This window comes from Zootoca vivipara, chromosome 7 (genome assembly GCF_965207765.1).
Source record: "Zootoca vivipara chromosome 7, rZooViv2.hap1.1, whole genome shotgun sequence".
In the NCBI taxonomy this organism is placed as follows: Eukaryota; Metazoa; Chordata; class Lepidosauria; order Squamata; family Lacertidae; genus Zootoca; species Zootoca vivipara.
In genome coordinates this window covers 63,794,591-63,818,844 of record NC_142590.1, presented here as the reverse complement: position 1 = coordinate 63,818,844, position 24,254 = coordinate 63,794,591, and the positions used below count along the sequence as shown (strand labels likewise).

Sequence of the window (24,254 nt, the reverse complement as noted above, 5' to 3'; positions counted from 1 at the left end):
TGTATGGGAATCATGAGTTGTGATTACTGCTATAGTCACAGCCTATTGTGCCTGACCATCAGGAGTTAACACTAATATACAACCACCACCAGTGTCACTATCAGCAATGGTTGCCTAGAGGAAGCCCCTCCAGGGGATGTTGGGAATTTTTCTCAGCAAGCTTAATCAGGCTGTGGCAAAGGCAAAGGTGGGGTGGGGGACCCATGCTGCTGTCGGGGTCCTCAGGGTCATAAATAGCTGTCCTCTGGAATCAAAGCTGAATTGCTGCTTAACTTGGACGACAATGTGAAACAATTGTCTGTATTTGAAAGCAAGAAGATCCTTTTGCCGAATTCAAAGCATATGGACCCTTTGACCTGTTTCTGGTCTTGCTAGCATCCTTTCCCAATGTCTTCACCATCCTCTAAGTCTAAGCAAGGTGCATGATCGATTGTATAGCTGCGATAACTGTACAGTTAAAGAGATACACAGTAAAGCAGCCAGGGAGCAGAGAGTCTGGTGAAGAACAAAGACAATTTGCTTGCCTGTTGCCAGGATGAAGGTTGTTGCGGGAGCACGGAATATGCAGGGCAAAGGGTACATAGCATGGGAGGAAAGGTTGATGCACTTCGGGTTCTGCAGCGCCCACTCCCCAGGGCTGGTTGGCTAAGGGGGCCCCCTTCCTTTCCCCAGGGTGGCATGCATCTTTGCGCTGCAGTCTCTGCTACAAGGAGGAATCTGCTACTAGGCAGCCCTTTGTCTGCCGTACCTGCAGTGGGTGTTAAAGAGGCAGCTTCCAGAAGCCGAGGGGACAAGAGTCAGCGCGAAGAGGAAATAGTGCGCTGTAGCTTTAAACATAGCTTGACAGGAGCCGTCGGAGGGGGAGAGCGAGCGCAAGGGGAGGGCGAAGGAGGGACAGAGGGAAGGGTCTAATTTCTTCTCCTCCCTCCTCGCTTCATGTGGCCGCTTTTTGGGAGGCTGAGCGACTAGAGGGGAGCTTCTGCTGGAAAGCTGGCTATGAGTTTATAAGGACGATCTGAGAAAATGCTGCATGCCCCGTTGCAGAGGTCGGGGAGGACGCTCCGGACGGTACATTTTGCCAGGCCCAGCAGGTAAGGCAGAGGAGCGCATTTGGGGCTCGGGGGTTCAGAGGTGCCTCGCCAGGGAAACGATCCGGGGCTGCAAGGCAGAGCTGGCCCGTCTCGTTGCTTGCCGGCTTGCTCATCGCAAAAGGGTCAGAAATGCCTCGGGCAGCGCCCGCCGCGTGGTTTCTTGACAGTTGTCTGCGCCGCGGAATCCGCCCCTCCACTCCACACGGTTAGTGGGATCTGGAAGGATGCGGACTCTGGGGGGTCACGTCTAAGCAGAAACAATGACAGAAGTGGGGACAGGTGGGGGGAGCAGCCCTTCGACAATGTCCGTGGGGCGCCAGGTGAAAGGAGACCCCCCCCCTCCGCCACGGGCTCGCCCGAACTCAAATCAAACCCTGCTGCAGCTTCGGAAGCCTTGGTTAAAGAGAGGCGTGGGTGGTGGGATTTAAACTGCAAATGCCATTCGCCCCTCTCTCACCCCGCACGCGCGCTACAAAGGGAATGGGTTTTACTTAACGAAAAGCCTCCTTGGTGTTGGAGAAAGGCGCTCATTTTAGCGTCGTCTAAACGTTTCAGTCAAAGCAGCAGAGGAAAGGAAAAGGAATTGTTCCGAACGACTCTGGTTTTTTTAAAAAAAGAATATATATAAAAATGTATTTAATCACCGCACGCTGTGCGCCGATATCGATAAAGCTCCGGGGAAACCAGGGGAGGAAGAGAGGGGAGGTTGTCTTGTGTGGCATTTCATTGGCACGATCCGATGTAACGATGCCTTGCGTGCTGTTAAAGCTGCATCCTTCGGCCAGTTCTTCCCCCCATTGTAATCTGCGGCCTTCCATCCTTTCGCCGTGGAACTACTAGCGAACCGTTTGGTAGCCCCTCTGCCCTCGTGGGGCACCTGGCTTGAGTCCCGCCTTCCCCCCTCCGTGCGTGTTTAGATTTGAAATGCACCCGGCGTTAGGGACGGTGAGCGTCTCCCTCGCTTGCTCTCTCTCTTTTACACACACACACACACACACCACCCCGAATCCCACCACCCCCTCCTGCGAAATGCGATCTTTCGGAGAGGGTTGGAAGGAAGGGGCGGAGGCCACGAGGGAAAGAATAGGTGGGACTTAGACGGTTTGAATTTGTAGGGAGCAGTTTCTGCCGTGCGATGAAGCACATGCTGGCGTGGAGACCGGCTTGCAAGGAGCAAAAGCCAAGACCCAAGCGCAACGCAGCATTGTTTGCTTTGCAAAAGGCAGGCATGGATGGCCAGCCGTAGGGCTCAAATATGGGGAAGTAAGCTGCCCATGAAAGACGGAAAGCTCTGCAGCTAGGTCGGAAGGCTACGACTTATAGGCGTTTGTTCGGGTGGTGGGGGGGCGTGTTCCTCCCCCCCCCAAGCCGCAATTTCTCCTGTGTTTAGGGGGCGGGGCAAGACTTCGCTGGAAACGTTTTTTCCTCTTCTGGTTTTGTTTTATGGGGAGTGAACTGCTCAGAGTATCTGACGTCCTTTGATCCAGAAGATCATCTGCCACTTGCAAACCTAATAGGAATTAGCTGAAAATCAAAAAAAGACACAGGCACACTCCACACACATGTGGAATGTCTCATTTCCTTCCATTTGCAATGGGCATTCCAAGGGTGCATTGTAATATTGTATGGGCACTGGGCTGTTTCTGGAGAAGAACGACCTACAATGGCAGGGGCATCCTGTATTTGCTTTCATTTTTTTTATAATTTACTTTGCACACACACACACACACAAACACCCACCCATTTTGCAAATATACCTAGTCTGCAGGATTGGTCCTCGTGGGATGGGCCTAGCTGGACTGGGCACTGAGCAGAGTTCCTGGTCATCATACATTTCCTGATAAAAGCATCGAAGACACAAATAATGTTGATGTTAAGCATAAAATTTCTCCCTTTTCAACAATGGCTGTGCAGGTTGTGAATTTCTGCCTTGAAATAGTCAGCTGTGAAAACCTTACAGCCAGATGTCCACAGTGTTGCTGAATGTATGTGAAGCTGCATTCCCATCTGAGAGCTAATGAAACTATACTCTGTACTCTGATTGTATCCATCCTCCGACTGCTGAATAGCTAAAATCATGTTCTTTCCATGAGGAAATGGGAGTCTGCAGGAGGAAGTCGAAACTCGATACAAAGGGGAAATCTTTGACCCAGGTTTCCTCTAAGAAAGAGAACCGATGCTCTCAGGCAGACAAGGTTTCTCATGCATTTTTGACCTGGGGCATTTTAGCAAGCTAGTCTAACTTCCTCAAGGGTTTAGAAGAGAACTGGCAAAATTGGGTTTTTGAAGTTTGGGGGCTGCTTCTTAAAATGCCTTTTTTAAAACCTTGGAACAGTTTTTTTAATATATATAGCCACACAACAACTCTGTACCCAAGGTCCTTAGCTGAGCAATAATTTGAACCTGAGTTTCTGACAATCCAGCCCAACACTGGCCAGGCACTGAATTGTTCACAATGTAATCTAGGCTGGAATGAGTGCCAAAGGCCCAGCTGATCCCTTTATAATAGAGGAGAGACCATAGTTCAGTGGTCATGCATGTGTTTTTTATTCAGGTCTTAGGTTCTGTCAACAGCAATTCTGGCTGCAAAAGTCCTAGGGTATCTATGGGAATGACTTATGCCTGAGATACTGGAAAACTGCTGTCAATCTGAGTAGACAGCAATGGGCAGATGGTCTAATGGCCAGATCCAATATGGCAGCTTTGTGTATTCATAATACTAATTCCACCCCAATATCTGTAGATCCATTTAATACTATTCAACCAATACTACCCACAATCACATACCCATCCATATCCCTCAGTACAAAATCCTAGCTGGTCACTTTGCACAACAAAGACAGCTGACTAGATTTAAAACTCATACAGCCTCAGAATAAAAATTAAAATAATCTACCCAACCTCCCACGTGGGGTATCACAGTAACTCCTTCTTTGCTCCACACTCAGTTTTGTGCTAATATGACTTTCACTCTGGACACTATTAAGCACAAGGTCATTTCATCAGCATTGCAACTGCTCAGGTTCTCACCCACCTGTAAGACCAATAACTGCATACATTCTAGAACAGGCATCCCCAAACTTCGGCCCTCCAGATGTTTTGGACTATAATTCCCATCTTCCCCAACCACTGGTCCTGTTAGCTAGGGATCATGGGAGCTGTAGGCCAAAACATCTGGAGGGCCGCAGTTTGGGGATGCCTGTTCTAGAACAAGCAAACAGCAAATACAGTAGGAAAGGGGGAATAAATAAATGTTCAAAACTTAAATGACTACTATGTGGTTGTTGCTCTTTAACCCATGGCCAATAGTTGGGGAGGATGGCAGTTGTAGCCCATCAACATCTGGAGGGCCCCAGGTTAGCCACCTCTGTCTTGGGCAGGCTTGTAGTCCACTTGAAGACTCAACTCTGCAGTTTTGAAATACTCCTGGGTCCCCAGGTTTCAGCAGTGACCAGGAGCACTTTTGCAGAAAGGGCACCTTTTCTGAGGCTGGTGCAGAAGGACACTTTTTCCTGAAGATATCAGATCTGGCTGCCTTAGTTATATCTTGTTTGGACTACTGAAACACACTTTGTGTGAGACTGCATGTGAAGAGTGTTCAGATACCAGCTGATTCAGAATGCTACAGCCAGTTAAAGCAGCTTCACTGGCTTCTTTCCAAGCAGAGTTGTTTACACAACCTGGGACCAGGTTATCTGACAGGCTGTGCTTTCCCCATACAAGCCTGACTGTGCTTTAAGATTTTCAGAAGAGGCTACTCTTTTTTGTCCCCCCAACATCTGAAGCATGTTTGGTGGGAACTTGAGAGGGGCCCTGCTTGGTAGCTGTATCCAAGCTCAGTAACTTTACCAAGGGCAAAGAGCTCCTTCTGTGATAACCATCCACTGAGGTGCAAACATGCAAACATTTGGCTTCATAAGCTGCCACTATAAAATGTTAGCAGCTTGGTCAACTGGTTGTTTTTGTTGTTTGCATTGATGTCTTATTTACTTGTTTTTAGCTTGAGCACCATTTTGTGAAAAGACAACATACAAATTTAACAAAGAATAATAAACCTATGCATATAGTGCCTTTCTCCAAGCACTTGCCAGTCTCAACCAGGAGTTACAAATTTTGATTGCAATAGATTAACCCAGAGGTTTTCAACCTTTTTGAGTCCATAGCTCCCTTAGCTAACTACGTTCTTTCTGTGCAAGCCTTTGGGAGGCAGAAATGTGAGAGGGCATCAGAGGAGGGAGGGAAGGAAAGAGGGCAGAGGCCAGTGTTGCCCATGGTACCCTTAACCCCAGGGTGCCACGGCACATTGGTTGAAAACCACTGGATTAACCTACTGGGTGTGTTACATTCTGCCTTGTTTCTCAGAGAAAGGTGTGGCTATTTGGGAGAAAGCTGGGTGGGGCAAGGTAGACTCTCCCTGGTATAAGTTAGCACGTACTGTAAGTACATTTGGCAACTGAGGAGGAAGCCAAGAGGAGACTGACATTCATCCAATGTAGTCTGAGGATCTTGGCTCAGCATTGGACCACCTTATAGTAAGCTTTAAAAACAAACAATGAGAATCTGACACCTAGAATGATTCATCAGTTGGTACTTGGAAAGGGTGGCTGAGTTTCAGAGCTCAGCACTATTCTTAGCTGTGTGTGTATGTGAGATACACACAGACACACACACAGACAGAGTAATAAGCAAATATGACAGTTGCCAGGAGGTTTTATCCACCATCATCAATTTTGATCTAATAAGAACATAAACATCTTCATATTGGATCAAACTTAAGGTCCATTGCATCAGCTGCAGTAAACCAAATGCCACTAAGAAGCTCACAACCAGGGCATAGTGGAGATAGCTATCCTCTGTGGTTTATTCCCTGTAACTGTTAGTCACAGATATACCACTTCTGAATATGGAGGTTTTAATTTTAGATGGGTCCTGAAACATCTGCTGTCTTTCTTTGTTGTTTATTCAGTTTCTATACCACCGTTCACCTGAAGACCATGGGGTGCTTTACAATATAAAAACACAAAAATACACCCCATAATAACAAACATAAACAATAGCCCCCCAATTGGCATGTAGTGCTTTAGCTACATAGGACCCAGAAGCACCTTGTCTCTGGAAAAGCTGATAGGAGTTCCAGCTCCACCCCCTCCCTGAAAAGTATTATTAGATGCATGGTAGCCAGAAATTCAACAGCTGTGCCTTTTATTCAACAAGGAGCTGCAGTGATGGGTAGGATGATGTTTATTTGCTGAATTTGTTTTATTGGTTGTATAACAAAACACAGGTGTTCTTGCAGAAAAAGAGTTGACAAGCGTAGGAAATGATAGCATCCCTAGCTGCATGATTTGTGAGTTGGGTGTGTATGGCTATTCTAAGCAACTTCAGAAGTCTGTTATGCCTAATACCTGATTGAACCAAAAAGGGGGGGGGAAGCAATCACTGCACCCATTGTGGTGCTTTGGATAATCCAGTGGGCTGACACAAATGCTGTGTGTGCATGGCATTTAATGTAAAGCAACATATTAATTTGCTAGCACAAGAGTTGAATTTCTCACTTCCTTTCTTCCATTTCCAGAAAAATAATAAAACACCCTGAGACCCCTGGCTCTTTTCAAGCATCTTGGGGGAGGAGACTTTCTAGAAGGCTTCTGTTCCACGTTGCTCACTAAAACTTCTATATGGGGATTAATCCTGTGGCCTTTCCCTGTGGCTGTCCTGAAACAGGGCCCCCCACATTACCCAGTTTCCGAAGGCTATTCTGTATCTGCCTGACCTCCTCCTTAATGTCATTACTCAGCCTACCCCCATGGCTCCTGAAGAGAAGGGGTGGGGGTGGGACACAGTTGGAAAGATGTAAAGTAATTTCCTCTCCAATGTGTGAGGAATTGCAGCAACAATACAATGCTGTTTGCTTGGTGCTCCAGTGCCCTCTGGAGTGACTGGGTTTGAGCAGACTCTTTTTTTTTTTTGACACTGGATTTGTTGCGAAGGGAAGCAGTTTGTAACAAAACATCTTAAGATTCCTCACCGCCCTGTATTCGCTGATCAGTGATACATATTCAGAAAACAATTAGCGGGTTGAGAGAATTGGCAAAACTTGGGAAAGATTCTGTGGTGCTAAGCATAATCAATGTGAGTTGGCACTGAAAACAGAAATGACACTGAAACAACAATAATAATAATAATAATTTATTTATTTATTTACACCCCGCCCATCTGGCTGGGATTCCCCAGCCACTCTGGGCTGCTTCCAACAGAAAAATAAAACACAGTAATCTATTAAACATTAAAAGCCTCCCTGAACAGGGCTGCCTTCAGATTTCTTCTAAAAGTCTGGTACAGTAGTTGTTTTCCTCTTTGACATCTGTTGGGAGGGCGTTCCACAGGGCAGGCGCCACCACCGAGAAGGCCCTCTGCCTAGTTCCCTGCAACTTGGCTTCTCACAACAAGGGAACCACCAGAAGGCCCTCGGTGCTGGACCTCAGTGTCCGGGCAGAACGATGGAGGTGGAGACGCTCCTTCAGGTATACTGGACCGAGGCCATTTAGGGCTCGGTGATGAAGGATCGCTGTGGGGAGGATAAGACAGCAGGAGCACATGGCTCACATTTTTTTCTGGGGCATCAAAGGAGTTGGGAGGTAAGAGGATCAGGCAGAGCAGAGAAAACTGGTAGATTCCAAGCAATGGCCTATATGGGCATCAGAAGTGCTGTGCAGGGGCAATCCTTATGTTGTGGGGATTGCCCACGAATATATACTCGCTCTTTAGCCCGAATCATTCAATGTGTCCTGGCTTCTCTTCTTGAACCTTTTGTTGTCTTTTTGCACTCAAGTTCACTTCAGGCTTCAATGGCTAGATCCTTCTAAGCTTGGCATGCCCACTGATTAGTAGGAGTGTCCATTGTACTGTCAAGGGCCTCTTGCTCTCTACAAAAGCCCTCAATAGGCTTATTCCAGCCACTTGAGTTAAAAGCTCTTCTAGACACAAACCGCCTGGAGTCCCCCTATCTACTCATGGGGAAAACACTACGGTAGTTTCCTGAGGAAGGCAACCCCTTTTAATTCACTGGCTTCCCCAAGCATGGGGAAGAGCAAGCTGGATGCAGAGGAAGAAACGGAAGGAAAGAACTGACAGAGACCATGGAGGTACTTACTGTATATCCCAAGTAATTTACCAACAAGTACAGTGGTACCTCGATTTACAAACTTAATCTGTTCCGGAAGTCCGTTCTTAAACCGAAACCGTTCTTAAACCGAGGCGTGCTTTCCCTTATGAGGCCTCCCGCCGCCGGTGCCCTTCCACTGTTCGGATTCCGTTCTTAGACCGAGGTAAAGTTCGCAAACCGGGACACTACTTCCAGTTTTACGGAGTTCGTAAAACCAAATAGTTCTTAAACTGGGCTGTTCTTAAACCGAGGTACCACTGTAATTTGATATTGAGCAAGAGACATTTTTGCCAGCTTTGTGTCAGGATTATTACTTGTTTTGACTTTGCCCTAGGGAGAGCTTTCACAACACTCAGGTGGTCCACCTTTTAAGCGAAGGAGATATTAGTGGTGTCTTCTCCAGATTCTGGTCTTTTTGCTGCTCCATAAAGAGAATACCAGACTAGCATCACAATAATTTTGTGCAATCTTCTTCCTTGGGCCCCACATGCAAGAAGGCAAACAATGGAGGGTCAGAGACTAAGGCTTGTTCTTGGCAACACTAGGCAAATCCGAATGTTGCTCTTCTAATGCACAGCCATTTGAAGGATTTGGTTTTAAGAAATGTTCCTTCACAGGACTGAATAGGATAGGATGTTTTTCCTCGGGATTAATTAGCCGGTACTTAAATTTTAATCCCCCATGCAGACGTTTTAATAAGGATTAGAAGTGTTTTACAGAGCCAAGATAAATTTGCAGAATATGTGTTTGGAGCATAATTAATGCTTAATCGGTCCATCCACAACTTATTTCAAGAACCTTAAACTTTTTGGAGTCAATATATGATTGTAAAATGTGCATGCGGTTAAAATATTTTTTGAAAATCCCTAGGCAGAAGTATCAATGTCTATGGAGACCAGATGCCAGGGATTAAATCAAGCCATGATACCATAGTTTTAAAAAACCTTTGAACCTAAGCCCTCTCTAAAGTCCAGTCTTGGTTCAAAATTAACTTGCCCTTTGCCAGCTATCCCCACGGCTGCTCCCCTTTCCCCATACAGTACTTATTCTTGTAATCAGGAGGCTTTGTCTGTAAAGTCTGGATGCTCACATGGAACTGCAGAAAATAGTTACCACTAATTTCTAGCAGAGATATGTAGGTGAACTAGGAGTGAAATTTCCCATGCTCCCTATTTGCACTGTCAGTGTGATGAGGCCATTGCTCCCAACCCTCAGTGGGACCTCCTCCTTCACAAACAACAGTTTTGGGAATGGGAGGGGGGAAATGAGTACAGCCAGTAAGGAGGCTCTTCCTGGCTCAATATGCACAATTAACAAACTGGAAGATGATACTTGAGGAAGCTTCTAGATTTCTCTGATAAGTGTTGGAAATACCAAGGCAAAGCAAACTCCCCCCCCCCAACCCCAACCCCACTAATTTCAACCAGTTCTTGCCATATTAACAACAGGTCATGTTAAAGGTAAAGGGGACCCCTGACCATTAGGTCCAGTCGTGACCGACTCTGGGGTTGCGGTGCTCATCTCGCATTATTGGCCGAGGGAGCCGGCGTATAGCTTCCAGGTCATGTGGCCAGCATGACAAAGCCGCTTCTGGCAAACCAGAGCAGCACATGGAAACGCCGTTTACCTTCCCGCTGTAGCGGTTCCTATTTATCTACTTGCATTTTGACGTGCTTTCGAACTGCTAGGTGGGCAGGAGCTGGGACCGAGCAACGGGAGCTCACCCCGTCACAGGGATTCGAACCGCCAACCTTCTGATCAGCAAGCCCTAGGCTCAGTGGTTTAACCACAGCGCCACCTGGGTCCCTTCATGTCAACTCCCCCCCCCAACCCCAACCCCACTAATTTCAACCAGTTCTTGCCATATTAACAACAGGTCATGTTAGCCACCCAATTCTCCAGTGCTGTTGTTCTATCTATCCTATCCAAATGACAACATAGTAGGGTAACCGCAAGCAAGGCACCACAGTCTTGCATTTTAGGAGAGTTGACATGAATATGTCCTTTTCTCCAGAAACATCTTTAAAAAAGAAAAATCGTTTAAAAAAATTAAAAACCAAGTTTAGACCAAGTTTTGTTTATTTACATCTCTTTTAAAAAGTGGTTATATTAAGTAGCTCTCTAAAAATAACCTGGTTTAAAGTGGATAAAACATTAAAACCTGCATTCCTGATTTGTTAAATCAGATAAAATGACACCCTGTGAAAACATCTTGGTCTAGTTCACATGTAACAGTAAACCATAGAGATAGTTCCTGCATTGCTGTTCCCTGAGTAGGAACAACAAATCTGAGTAGGAGCAACAAGTCCAAACCAGGGATTAGGGTTGCTTTGCAGGCTTCAAATATGAAGCTGTGTTTGATAAACTAAGAAAAAAAAACCCTTGGCAAACATAACCATTGAGTTTCAAAGCTTTTTTCCTTTGTAAAAGAACAAACTGGCAACCAACAAAAAAAAATGTGGCTTGAGGTTAAGTATTATAAATATGACATAACAGGCTATGCACTATGCTTATTCAACATAGGACTATTTAGACGTTCTCAAATATTTATTTTGCATGCCATGGAGAATCATTGTTAGTGACACTTGCTTCTGGAATGTTCTGGGCACTTAGACTTCAAGTTAGTAATCTTGCTTAGTGGCCTTATGTAGAAAAAAAATCAAACAAATCTCTTAATTCATAATTGCTTGCTTAAACAGATACAGTATAAATTCGGTAATGTACAAAATGCATGTGAGCGGCATGGTTAGAGGTTTTGTGTCACACTCCTGGATAGTATAAAGGCACTACTGTATTTAGTTGCAAACAAGTAAGCTGTATTTATTATAGCATTAGCAACTAACTAACATGCATGCTTGTTTAGGACATATAGGAATTAGAAAGCTGGAAAAATCATTTAAATAATTTACTGTAGTCACTACTTTTTAAATCAGTGATTTAAATTTACCCTGCATCCCTTTTGTTAGGAAGTCATATACACTCTGTTTGTGTGCCAGAAGGACATTGAGCATTTTAGACTATGCTTGTGACTCATTTTTGCTACCATTAGAATGTGGGATTGTGCATATGTTGTGGTATTTACTGAACGCTTCTGTTCAACTAATTATTGTCACATGAGGTCAAAACAAGCCGTGCAATATTTTTCTTGGTGGTTTGACTGAATTTAGGCAGCCATGTTTATATTGTGTTCAGTCTTTAAAAAAGCAGCCATATAAACACATTGATTCTCTCAGCCTGTGACAATTCTGTATTCCTCCCTTTACCTGTGCGAGATGTCTGTCTGTCTGTCTGTCTAGCTAAAACAATTGCTAACTGAGGTTAACTTGAATCTGATTAAATAGAGTCTAGTCCATGAAATTCTGCTAGTCTGTACAGCACCACAGCTTGTACTAAGTTACTATAGTTTCTAACGTGCCTTGGACAGGAATGCACATCATGTTGGAAACCAGATTACTGTGCCCAGGTCCTCTCAGTTTCCCAAAACTACGTATGATGGAACCCATGCCCCTGGTGTGACACCATTGTATTATTCATTTCCCTGACCCTGCTTTACATCATTGGCTGTCACTGGTGGGAAAGGGGGAAATTCATACCGGTAACACCGATTGCTTCATGATATGGAGTAAATATTAAGGCGGGCAGAGAGGACGAGCATGGCAGTTCCCTGTGCAGTCCCCAGGGGAGGATCTACTATGAAACTAATGAATTTTGCTTTAAAAAGTGCATTGTGCCTGTATATAACATTTCCCTAATTTTCACGCCCCCCCAATAACTCAAATACATAAGGCATAGGGATTTTTTATTCACACCAGTGACTTTGAAATAGGAGATAACTTTAGGATAACTAAATAGGAGATAGGAGAAACTTTCGTACAAGTTTAATCAAAATATGAGATGTAGTGGCTATTAAAAACAAAACAAAACTGTGGTGATATGTTGTGGAACAAGCCCACTGAAGAAGATAACAGTGGTTACCCAGACCTCGTTGCTAGTTGCAAAGAGGCTGCTGTATCAGGGGCCCAAAAATGTAGGTCTGCCACTGAGTATCCTCATGTTGCCCTTAACACGTTTCCACCCTGTTATTGGAGACCTTGTGTGTCCAGCACCCTAAGTCCTTAGATATGGCTGAGCTCCTGGCTGCTGCCCTCTTCCATACATGTATGAGCTCAAAGGAGTGCGCACATTGGTATCTGAGGACCAAATCAAACATGATGATGTCAGTTCCATGTGTTTGATAACATAGAACTGCTTCAGCTGCATAGAAAACGGGGTGTTGGTCTGATTTTAACAGCAAATGGAGTATGCGGGTGAACTTACCCTACCCCTACAATTTATTCCCCACAGCCTCAAATATTTTTCACTCAGTCAGGGTCACTTCCCTTGTTGGAGCTGAGGAGGAGTGCTTGCAGACAAAAAGAAGGAAGGAATTTATTTTATTGGCTTTTATTAATTAAATTTATTAGATGCCTTCTCTTACCGCAGGCAACTCAAGGTGTTAATGAGGGTAAAGTTACACCTTCTTTACCTGCACACCTGCCTTTGCTGTTAAAATCAGACAACTTGCACCTCCCACCATGATTGAAGCAGCTCTGCATTTGAACACAACTGTTAATGCAATCTTTAGTTAGGCCTGGTTATCAGCCAGTAAAGGGCCAAAGTGGTAAATGAAATGTATCTGTGGGACATCTACAGAACTGGAAGTTGGATGACAATTTAGTATTGGGACTATGTTCCTGATTCCGTATTGAGCAGTTAGCTGCTCCAAAGAAGGCATATATAATTTATTTGTTCTCTGTGTGTACATCTACTTTCACAAAAGCATATGTACAAAAAAGTAAAGAAATCTGTGTTCCAAAATCCACAGCTGGCCAATACCTTTATTGGAACCAATAAAATGCCACAAAATAGTTAACAAGCTTTTGAGTTCTCCAGAACTCTTAATCAGACAGGATACTAAGCAAAAGGAGTCACAGTCTTAAAATGGGAGTGTTGGAAGAGACAGCAAACTTAGACCACAATCATGTACACACTTATCTGTGGGTAAGTCGCACTGAACTCAGTAGGGCTTGCTTCTGAACAGTCCTATATAGAATTACACTGACAGTTGTATTAGGTCATACAGGACTCATCTACTGCTGTGTGCTGCATAAATAAACCAGGCCCAAGAACCAGACAGACACTTTTGTTTAATAAAGTCTATGTGTATTTTGTAAGCAAGAGAACTAAAGGGTAACATGTTAATCAATACAATTATCTCTAAAAAGGGCCTGCAGTAACATCCATTTCTGGTAGTGCAATCTTTTGTCTTTTATATCATAGAATTGTAGAGTTGGAAGGGACCCTGAGGATCATCTAGTCCAACCCCCTGCAATGCAGAAATATGCAGCTGTCCCAATATGGGGGTCGAACTTGTAACCTTGGCATTTTCAGCACCATGCTCTAATCAGCTGAGCTACCCTGGTTTTGTTTTCCGGAGTGCTCAGTGTTATTGGTAGCTTTCTCTCTCAAACTTTTGCTTGCCTTTGCAGGCAAATGCGTAGAAGTTGGGAGGAACCACAACTCAGTGGAAGAGATCACATCCTTTGAAAGCAAAGGGTTCTGGGTTCAGTCCCTGCCACCTCCAGTTAAAAGGATCAGGTAGTGCAAGTGATGGAAAAGGCCTCTGCCATGATCCTGGAGACTAGACAGTATTGGTCTAGATGGAAATACTGTGATGTTGCAAGGCAGTTTCCTGGTAGGTTCCTTTCTGCGTGATAATGTAACTATGTAATGGTAGAAGAATTCTCTTCTGCTGACAATTACTAAAGGTGTGGGAACACTGTCCTCTATTACATTTGGTTACCGTAATGACAGGCTACTCTAGTTAACTGCTAGAATAGAGGCTGAGTAAGCTGGTTGCTAATGCTGAAGCAGACATTCCTAGAAAGAAACTTAATAAGCAGCATTTTCTTAAGACAGAATTTTACATCTCTTCCTGTAGTGAGGACATGAGAAAACCTGGAAAGGAATATGTTGTCATTTTCTTTTCAATGAATGGAGACTAGAACTCCTCTTGAGTAAAGGGATAAAGGGGTAAAATGTTTGTGACTTTAAAAGGCCCTGCTTATTCTGAACAAGGAGCTGGGGGAGATGCTTGGGGAGCCCATTTGCAGCGCTCAGAACTACTTCCTCTCTGCTGTGCATATAGCTGGATTTGTCCCCAACTTTGGTTGTACTTCCACAGACTACCTGGGTGGGGGCAGTGAGTGGGCGGCTGTAACATTTAGCAAAATGTGGCTGGGCGACAAAAGGCTGAGTCAACACTTCCCCCACAGTTGGTCCTCATTAAGGAGCAGCCTGTTAAGCCAGGCAGCGCTGTGGGTTCTGCCCTTTTGTTTTGAAATGAAAAAGGCAAATACACTGAAGGGAAATAATCTGGAGCCTAGAAACAAGAGCTTGTAAATGAGCTTTTTGTCCCCGTCCTTCCTATTGGCCCACCCACCCCTTGATAATTTATGCTCTTTAAGGAAATGTTAGTCTTATCCCTTTCTCCATATGCAGGCTGCCCATGTGGCTTTGGCTTCAGTATGTGCCAGACAGCAAAAGGGTCGCAGCTGTAAATGCTGCCTTCCTGTTGCTCAGGGTCATATTCACCATAAGGGAGTGTGCTGGTGGCTGCGTGCAATAATGTGAGGGAGCCGGTTCACTGTTGTGGGGAATTCCCCTGAGTTCATGAGACCTCCCCACTCCTTCCAGTTGCAGAAGCAACAGATGGCCCCTTTATCCCTGTTGCAGAACTACCCTCCCATGCTAACCTGCTGCTGTAAGTCTAGTGTCTAAGGGGTTGAGCTGTTGGCCAGGAAGCCCTTGTTGTTGTTTTTTTATATCTCACCTAAGCCACAAGCTCAACTGGTAGCCTTAGGCAAGCTCACTATTCATTCTTGGCCTACCCATTCGCAACAGCTGCCATACAAGGCTCATACTGGCCCACTTTATGTGGCTGCTGTACTTTTACTGAGTTAATGGTGGCTGCCATTACTTCACGAGGCTCAAGAAGGGAAGGGTGCTGCTGGATTCTGCCCCACCAAAATGCTTTTGCTTAGAACAAGCTGAGGAAAAGCTAGGTTGCATTTGTGGGGTGGGTGGGACTTGGGTAGGTGGACAGGGAAAGCATTCCAGGATTATGGAAAGATTGGGGACCAGAGAAAGGCAAGACATCTTGTCATTTATGAAACATCTGCATGGGCTGGTGGCTTCTTCCCGAATACAATTCAGAGTTTATATGGCTTGGTGCCCAGATACCTGAAGTACTACAGACCTGCCAATATACTGACATCAGTGTTCGAAACTCCCATTGTTCTAGGTGCATTTTGCGACAGGGAATTTCATCAGCGCGAGCAGTTTCTGAGCTCTGGGTGCAGTACTGCACCTAAGATTTCAGATTAAAACTGCAGAGTAAAAAGGAAAGGAGGACTTTTTTCTGCCTCCCCACTTCCAGCTACTCTCTGAACACTGGAGAAGAGACCCTCTAAAGCAGGGGTGTCAAAGTCAAATTCATCGGGGGCCGCATCAGCAGTTTGGTCACCCTCAAAAGGCCAGTTGTATCTGTAGGACTATGTGTCCACTCTTTATTATCATAAATTATTGTCACTGCATTCAATTATTACTGTTTTTTGTAATAATGTAAGTAATAACTAGCTCTGAAAGCAGAAACATAGTCAGAATAATGGCAAGTAGATATTCAAATGTACAATTATTGTACAATTTATTGAAAAATGATTTTTGGTAACTGCACTGGGTGGTGGAGGCTCGCTAGGGTTTCATGCAGGAGCTTTGCAGAGCTACTGGTACCTGGAGATGCTGGGGTCCTTCTGCATGCAGGACAGATGTTCTGCCAGTGAGCCACCACCCTTCACCAAAGGGACTGGCTGAGGTTGACTCACTGGAGCTGCTCTCCTGGTTCCAGGGTTTAAGGGCCAGAAGTATAAAGCAGAATCCTATGTTTCTGAGGAGAGGGGGAGGGAGGGAGGAAGGAAGGAAGGAAGAAAGGAGGGAGCGGAGGGAGAGAGGAAGGAAAGAGGGGAGAGAAGGAAAGAAAAAGAAAGAGGGAGAGAAGACGGAAAGGGAGAAAGAAAGAAGGAAGGAAGTAGAGAGGGAAAGAAAGAATAAGAATGAGAGAGAGGAAGAAAGATGGGAAGGACGGAAGGAAGGAAGGAAGGAAGTAAGGAAGAAAGAAAGAAAGAAAGAAAGAAAGAAAGAAAGAAAGAAAGAAAGAAAGAAAAGAGGGAGCAGGAGGGAGAGAGGAAAGAAAGAGGGGAGAGAAAGAAGAGTAGGAAAGAAGGAAGGGAATAAAGAAGGAAAGAAAAAGAAAGACGGAGAGAAGACAGAGATAAAGAAGGAAGGAAGGAGAGGGAAAGAAAGAATAAGAACGAGAGAGAGGAAGAAAGAAAGGGAAGGGGGGGTCGCCGCCTTGATTCAGCGCCAGAAAAGAGTGTGAAGGCAAAAAGCATCTCCCGTGCAGCGTGAGGCAGCGGGTGTCCGTTTTAGCAGACGTGTGTAAAGCCTCAGAGTTGCACGTTCATGAGGCTGAGCCGCTGCTGAGCTCACGTTCATGAGGCTGAGCCGCGGCAGGAGGAGGAGGAGGTGAGGCAAGAGGAGGAGGAGGAGGCTTGTTGGGTCGGTGCCCGGCAGCACCGTATGGAGAGTGCCGAGCCTCTGGGACGAAGCAGTGCTCTGTAGCACTTTGAATCCTCCTCCTCCTCCACGCGGCGCTGCTGGGTGCTTTGTCTGTGATTCAGCAGCAGCAGCAGCCGTTTCCAGGCGCCGAGCCGTGGCAGGAGGAGGAGGATTCAAAGTGCTACAGAGCACTGCTGTGTCGCAGAGGCTCGGGACTCTCCGTGCGGCGCTGCTGGGCGCTGACCCGGCAAGCTGCCTCCTCCTTCTCCTGCTGTGGCTCGGGGCGCTCCACGCAGCGCTGCTACGGCCGCCTTTCTACCCCCCCGGCCCCAGCTGTTTGTCGGCGCGGCACTTCAGCAGCAAGGTCCTGCTGCTGGGTCCCGCTGGCTGGGGCGCTCGGCGGGCCACATGACGAGGTCTGGCGGGCCGGATTTGGCCCGCAGGCCTTGAGTTTGACACCCGTGCTCTAAAGAATATTAAGAAGGTGGGCAGGGGAAGGACTAGACCAGGCATCCCCAAACTTCGGCCCTCCAGATATTTTGGACAACAATTCCCATCTTCCCCGACCACTGGTCCTGTTAGCTAGGGATCATGGGAGCTGTAGGCCAAAACATCTGGAGGGCCGCAGTTTGGGGATGCCTGGACTAGACCATGTAAAAAATGAGCATAGTGTTTTAGTTGCAGTTCGTTCATTTTCTGCTTTGTATTGTTGTTATAAAAAAAGTGCATCTAGACATTCCATTGTTGCGCCCATAACCTAGATTTAAGGTGCCGATTAGCTCCTGGCTTTCATACCTCCATTTCTAACACTGACTGACATCACCTTTGAATAGGTGGGAGGGGTGTTTGGGTGCCACTGACTTATGAGGTGATGTGCATGGTATCTGCAGAAGGGGCCTTCTATGTTGTGGCACCCCAACTTTGGGGCTTCTTTCCCCCAGGAAGACTTGCCTGATGCATACTTGTCTTGTCCTTCACCTCGTGTTGAATTTTAATTTCTCCAGGCATTAAATATATATATATATATAATTTGAGTAGATTTAGTCTGTTGTTGCTTTGTTTTTATTGACCCTGCTTGTCTGATACATTTCATTTGTTGTTTTGGTAAGTTTTGTTTATTGCTCCTAACTAGTTGTTATTAATTGTTAGCTGGCCTTGGAGTACTAAAAACTGCTGAAACTAATTTGCTTTTGCAAATTAAATCAAAACCAGATTTGATCTGTTTTAAACAGATAAGTTTGTATGATAATGTGTCCCGCCATGAGAATAGCATAACAGAATCAGCATAGGGAGAGATTCAGGGCCGCATATAAGGTCTTGCCTTTTCTAATTCTTGAGCCATCTGGATTCACTCAAAGCAAGAAAAAATTATCCGTCTGGTCATATTAAATAGAATGTGATGCCTCTGACTATCCCTTTCCCACCCACTTGGCCTGATGGCTAAGAACATGGGAGTTATGCAAAAGTCCAATAGATGGTCATATTGATAAAATGTATCCAACCACCCAGAAATCAATGCCTTGTGAGTTTGTGTGCACGCACCTCTTCCCAACCACAGCAGTTTTCTATTTAGTAATGTCCGTTTTATCCTTTTCTGTTAATTAAATCAAAATCTAAACTTTTTTTCATTTTTTAAAGCGACAACTATTGTATCTAATCCTATATGTTTATGCCGAACATTGATAAAATGTTCCAGCGGTTGGGAAGGCTTGGTGAAGGACCATAACAGTTTGCTGTGTCTGCACTAACCTTTTTCTGCGGTAAGGAGCCTGATCTCTCTGGGCTCCTGCCAAATTAATTCACATTTTTCCCCCCCTGAGAATTGCAGCCTCCCCTTTCTTGCTCTCACCCACAAATACTTCTTTCCATAGGGTTCCCCTTCCCCTTGCCGCCATGGGATTTGCTGGCTAGATTAGCTTGGCTTACTCAGAATGGCTTCAAACCACAGACATGTAATGAGGCAGACGGCTGACTCCCCCTCACTAGAGTGATTGTGAGGTCAAGGGAAGGATGCAAGCAGGGAAATGGAGAGAGTGGGTGGGAAGGAGGGAAAGAGGGGGAGGAGTTTATGCTCTATCCTGAGCTGCCAAAATAATTTTGCTCTCGTGGCCCCTCTGTCTTTGGGATCTTTTTTGGGGGGAGGTCTTCTCTCTTGTGCTCTGCCAAACCTCTTGTTGCTCCTTGTTTCAGTGTCTCATAAGCAGCCCTCCTGAATTTGATGTGGTGCTTAGAACAAAATTCCCCCAATGTTGCAGTGTTCAGGAGCATCAAAGAGATGATTTAGATGGAGTTTTAAGCACAAACCACAGCTATTCGTGGCCTAGGGCCAGACGTAACTACTGCAAGCCCTAATGAATTTCAGCCCCTTAAAGAGATGAGATGTCACCCTACTCTGAATGCTTTCAGCTGCTGTGGATGATATATGGCTTTCCTTTCCTTTCTCAAGTGGCCAGTGGAAGTACTGAAGCTGAGCTGAAAGTTTCTATCATGGGTGCGGTACCACTGGCCCTGCATGTTGAAAGGGGGTCTGATTTGGTCCACCAGGTTGCTTCCCCCCCCCAAAACCACACCTAGCAGCTGATGCCACTGTAACATCAGCTGAGGGGTGGGAGGACTAGGTTTAATCCTGTATTGGCTATGCCATCCTGTTCCCAGTAGAGAACAGGATCTTGAAGCCTAGGCAGCAGGATATAATCTCCATGCACCAGCTGTTGAGAGGAGATTCAAGATTGAAGGGAGATTTGGGGGTTTAAAAGGGAAGAGGAAGGAGACATGCAAAACCTTTTCTCCTCCTTCTTCCCTTCTAAGTTCCCGGTCTCTGTGATTTGAAAGGTTTTGGCAAGTCTCTCTCTCTCTCTCTCTCTCTCTCTCTCTCTCTCTCTCTCTCTCTCTCTCTCTCTCTCTCTCCAATTCACCTTTATGCTTCCATTTCACTCTGACCATAAAAGGGGGACACTTGTAAAGGGTTTTGTGAGCCTCCCGCTCCCACTTGCCTGATCAGAAAAGAGTGACCAGGATTTTGACAGGTGGACAGTTCTGCCCAGTTTGGCCTGTGAGGCAGATCCTGATAAGGGTCTGGCCTGTGGAGTAAAAAGGTTCCCCACCCCTGATTTATATCATAGCAAAATTACCTCATTTTGTAAGAGGAAGCCAGCAGGAAAACGCTTCCAATATGGTGCATGGAGTTATGCACATGGCTCCTTAGAGCATTTATAAGAAGTTTATATGTATCCTCTGTACCAGGAGCTGTTGAAGAACCCATCCTAACATTTAAAAAAAACATTTTTGAATAGAACTGTTCCTGCAATCACAATTGTTTCTTTCAGTTGTGCATGAGTTTTTGATCTGGCTTAGGCTGAATGCCCAAAAAGTGCTGGTGGTGTTCTTTTGCATCCAACAATAAATACACATCCTTTCCCCCATCATGAACAGTCCTTTATTTTCATGTCATTAACAACCTATAATTGTCTACAGTGTGCTCTGGCATGCTTTCCTTCTTTGCTCTTGGCTGCTGACTAGATCATCCTTTCTGATCATAATTTTTCTTCTCTCAGACATTCTCTAGCCAGTTCGCTGCCATCTGCTTGCTATTGAGGTAGTCAGCAGCAGAGTGAATAATGTTCCAATGTGGTCATCCAGGTGTCATAGAGAAAAGGATCTTTACACCTAGAAATTAGTGGCTTCACTTTGCTGTTTGAAACAATAACCTTGCTCAGTTCAACCCTTTCTCCCTCAGGAAGAAATAGGGTAACTTTCTGGCTTGTATGGAAAGCCAGCTGACCACAAATGCTCCTTGCAAGACAAGCATCATAATCACAGTGAAATGCCAAATTAGACAGCAAAAAATATTCTTGTTATGAAAGTAAAAGACCAGATGAGCTGTTGGAAATTCTAGCCTTTTGGAAAAGCTGGTAAGGGCTGCAATCCTGTTCCATTCAAGTCAGGGATGGCATGGCTGTTGAATCCAATAGGGAGTACTGCATCCTGGCACAAAAATAGTTTCCTAGAGAAGCTTGTCCACCTTTATTTGCTCATGTCTATTCTTTTTTCAGTTAGTGTTTAAATTGTGTGGGCTTATCAGTGTGAGAAAATGACAGCAGAAGGTTCTCTTTGTACTGTTGAGATGGCCTGTTAACCTTTGGCCTCTTTGTAAATAGAAAACAAACCATCATACTTCTCAGTTCCCAGACCTGGAAATTGATGTCTCTTCCTATTGAATCAGAACCTGAACCTAGAATCAGAGGCATAAGGAGGGGCAACAGAACTTTCACTTAGTATGTTGTCTTAGTGACACTCTGTGTCAAAGCAATCAACTAGGCTGTAACATGTTTGTATTAAAGCAGTGTTTGTGCTTTTATGATGCCCTCCACCCCATACCCCTACATCAAACCAGTCTGGTGGCTGTAAGTAGCATTCTAAACCTCAAGAAAATGTAATGGTGCTTGAATGCCCAATTCAAATTACTTTATTCTTACTGTTTTGTTTTATGATGTATTTTGTGTTTTCATTTTGCATTTTTATGTTGTGAACAGCTCTGTGTTCTTTGAATGAAAGACAGCACAATTAATTAATTAATTAACAAACAAACAAGCGAATGAATGAATGAATGAATTGATGGAAGGAAGGAAGGGTTGCATCACACAGATACTGCTGAAGTCCTGTTGCTTCCTTCTTACCTGCTTCACAGTTTTCAGCTTGAGGGTGTCTTAATAGGAAAGAGCAGAGCAGAGACAAGTAGTAGAATGAATGGTGGTTGAGAACATGGCATGTCATAAAAAAGTACCCCTAGAGACTTGCAAAGGGCACAGAAGAACCTTACTTGCTTTAATAGGTATGGACACCATGTTAAAACCATTTCCAGTAGGAGCTTAAAAGTGCAGGATATTGACTTATGTGCTGGTGTGCTAATGAGTTCCACTAGTAGTGCAAGTGTGGCTTATAAAAGTGAGTTGTGATATTCCAAAGACCTAACTAATCCCCACCTCTATACAGTTCACTGGGTGTTAGGGCAAAATTCTGGGTGCGAGAATGCTCAGCCACCCAGCTCATCAGGCAAGGGCCTGTGGTCGTTGCGGAGTATAAAAGGAAGGAGTCCAGCCATGATCCGGAGCAAACAGCAAGGTTTATTACTGCGCAGCAGGTTCAATGCCAGACTGAACACCGTGAACAGGGCTGCAAGAACTTTTAAGAGTTCCCACCACCATCCCATAATGCACATCGAAAGCATCATACATACATCACTTGTGACAGGGTAAAACATCAGAAAAGGGGAAGGTGCAAGGGGCATTAGCATACAGGTAAACAGGATTAACATAAGGTAACAATGCATGATGTCCCAGGACATTGATAAGCAAGTACCAGTAAGTATCTGGGAGGGGATCCTTGAGTACCTGGCAGGGAAAAACAATGGGTCCAGGTGTGTGTATTGCCTCTGGCTTCTGAGGGTCGGGAATGACAGGAGATGGTACCTGAATGGATTATGGATATGCAGAGGAGCACCACCCTGGCTACCTGACCTCTTGCTTAAAGGATTATGGCTGTTCCCTGCATCCCTGAGAGCCCTTGGCCAGAGTCGCAAAAGGGAGTTTCATTTAGAAATAAAGATACACTGTATTCATTCATAAAGAAATATGGTTACATAGAGTCTCAGGCAACAGAGAAAGGGTAGGAGAGGGAGCCTTTATTACACAGGGCTTGATCTTGAGGAGTTCGTGTTGGTGCGATACTAGAGTGGTGTTGTAGGATCAGACGGGGTCCCCTTGAGGGCATTTGTGCCAATCTTGATTCCCAAATGAAGCCTTGTTTGGGTGCCCCCCCCTTATAAAATTCCCTAACAGTGGGAATGCAACACCTGGCAGGTTTGGGCCCAGGTTTTGTTAAGTCTCTTCCTGTTGTAAGTGGTGGCTAGCTGGGCTTTTGAACAAGAGGACACTGCACTCCTTGTTCTATCCCTTTTCCTCACTTCTTCATCTTCTGCTTCCCCCACCCTCATCCCTCATCCTGTCTTTCTTTGCTCCAAACAAGCTGAGTTTGCAAACAAGGACCCTCAGAAGCCGGAAGACTTGATAATCTTGGTGCTTTTCCCAGTGGGAAGAGGGCCGCCCTCTCCATATGTTCTTGCAGTTGTTGGTGCAGATACAAACAGTCCAGTGTTCAACGGACTATCCGAGCTGGCTGCCTGACAGTCCCGCTTTTCATTTGGCCAGGGCGAGACGGTTGGGGGGAGATGCATTAGAAGACAGATCATCAAAGAAGAAGACCTCTCTCCCTCTAGGAACCAGAACATGCTGCATCACAGCCAAAGAGAAGGCAGCATGACCTTAATGTATTTTTGGACACTTATTTATTTATTTTATTTATTTATTTCAAAGGGACAAATTATGTTCAGCTTGCTCTAAGTTAGAACTGACTTGGGTTTCTGATGCACCAAAAGTGAAATTTTTCTTCCAGGTCTATTAATGATAGAATAGTAGTATTACAGGTGCCTCATCCCTCATCCTGTCTTTCTTTGCTACAAACTATCGTATTTTTCTGTCTATAAGACACCCCCAAATTTTGGACATTATTTTTTTAGGAGGGGGGACCTAGTCTTATACATGGAAAAATACGGTATTTGTTTTGGAGTGCATTAGTTCTTACATTGTGCCTCTGCCCTAGATTTTTAAGGCAGAAATAGACTGTAGGCATGAATTCTGCTGCCTGTTTTCAGACAAATTTCAGGGACCAAACTTTACCTCTATAAAATGTATCCATGTGAAATTGGATTGGAATATAGTCTGATCCATCACACTGTTTAAGTAGGGATGTAATTAAGTTCGTAACCAGAGGTACCACTGTAATTATAAACCAGGGCTAAATCGATCTGTGTTGAAAGGGAACAGCTGAAGTTTCAAAGAGGAGAAAAGCCTCTAATCTACAGTGGTACCTCTCGATACGTACTTGATCCATTCTGGGGTGCCGTTCTCACCCCCAAAAGTATGTATCCAGAGTAGCGCTTCTGCCCATGCGTGAAGCGCGCAGAACGCTTCTGTGCATGCGCACGCGGTGGAACCCCGAAGTAAACGCAACCTGCAGCAAACGTAACCAGAGGTATGACTGTAGAAGTTGAGGCTGTCCTTAATACTGCTTGCAGAGTGTTTCCCCTCATTTCGTCCCAGCACCGATCAGTTACACACTCCTAGCATTCACACTAATAGAGCATCAATACTTTCCCATTCCAAGGCTAAGTTGAAATTTAGACTTTATGGCTTGCAGATGCTTTTCTGTTCTGGATGAACAGCTTAGGCTAGCAATTTTCTCCCTGCCACTGTGCATTCATACTACATGTAAGTACATCTGAGACT

At 45.0% G+C, this 24,254-nt stretch overlaps 1 protein-coding gene across 12 annotated transcripts in view; it reads left to right on the top strand.

Annotated features, from left to right (window-relative positions):
* The window catches only part of NAV1 (neuron navigator 1), a 275,085-nt gene that overhangs the window by 209,921 nt on the left and 40,910 nt on the right, over positions 1 to 24,254 (top strand). For 2 of the 12 annotated variants that reach the window (XM_088674463.1, XM_060277187.2), the window contains exon 1: positions 923 to 1,091. The exons of the other annotated variants lie outside the window; for them this stretch is intronic. In XM_088674463.1, the coding sequence (XP_088530589.1) occupies positions 1,024 to 1,091 (68 nt within the window). In that variant the 5' untranslated portion in view covers positions 923 to 1,023. Of the gene's footprint in view, positions 1 to 922; positions 1,092 to 24,254 lie in introns of those variants that run through there. 12 annotated transcript variants of the gene reach the window in all.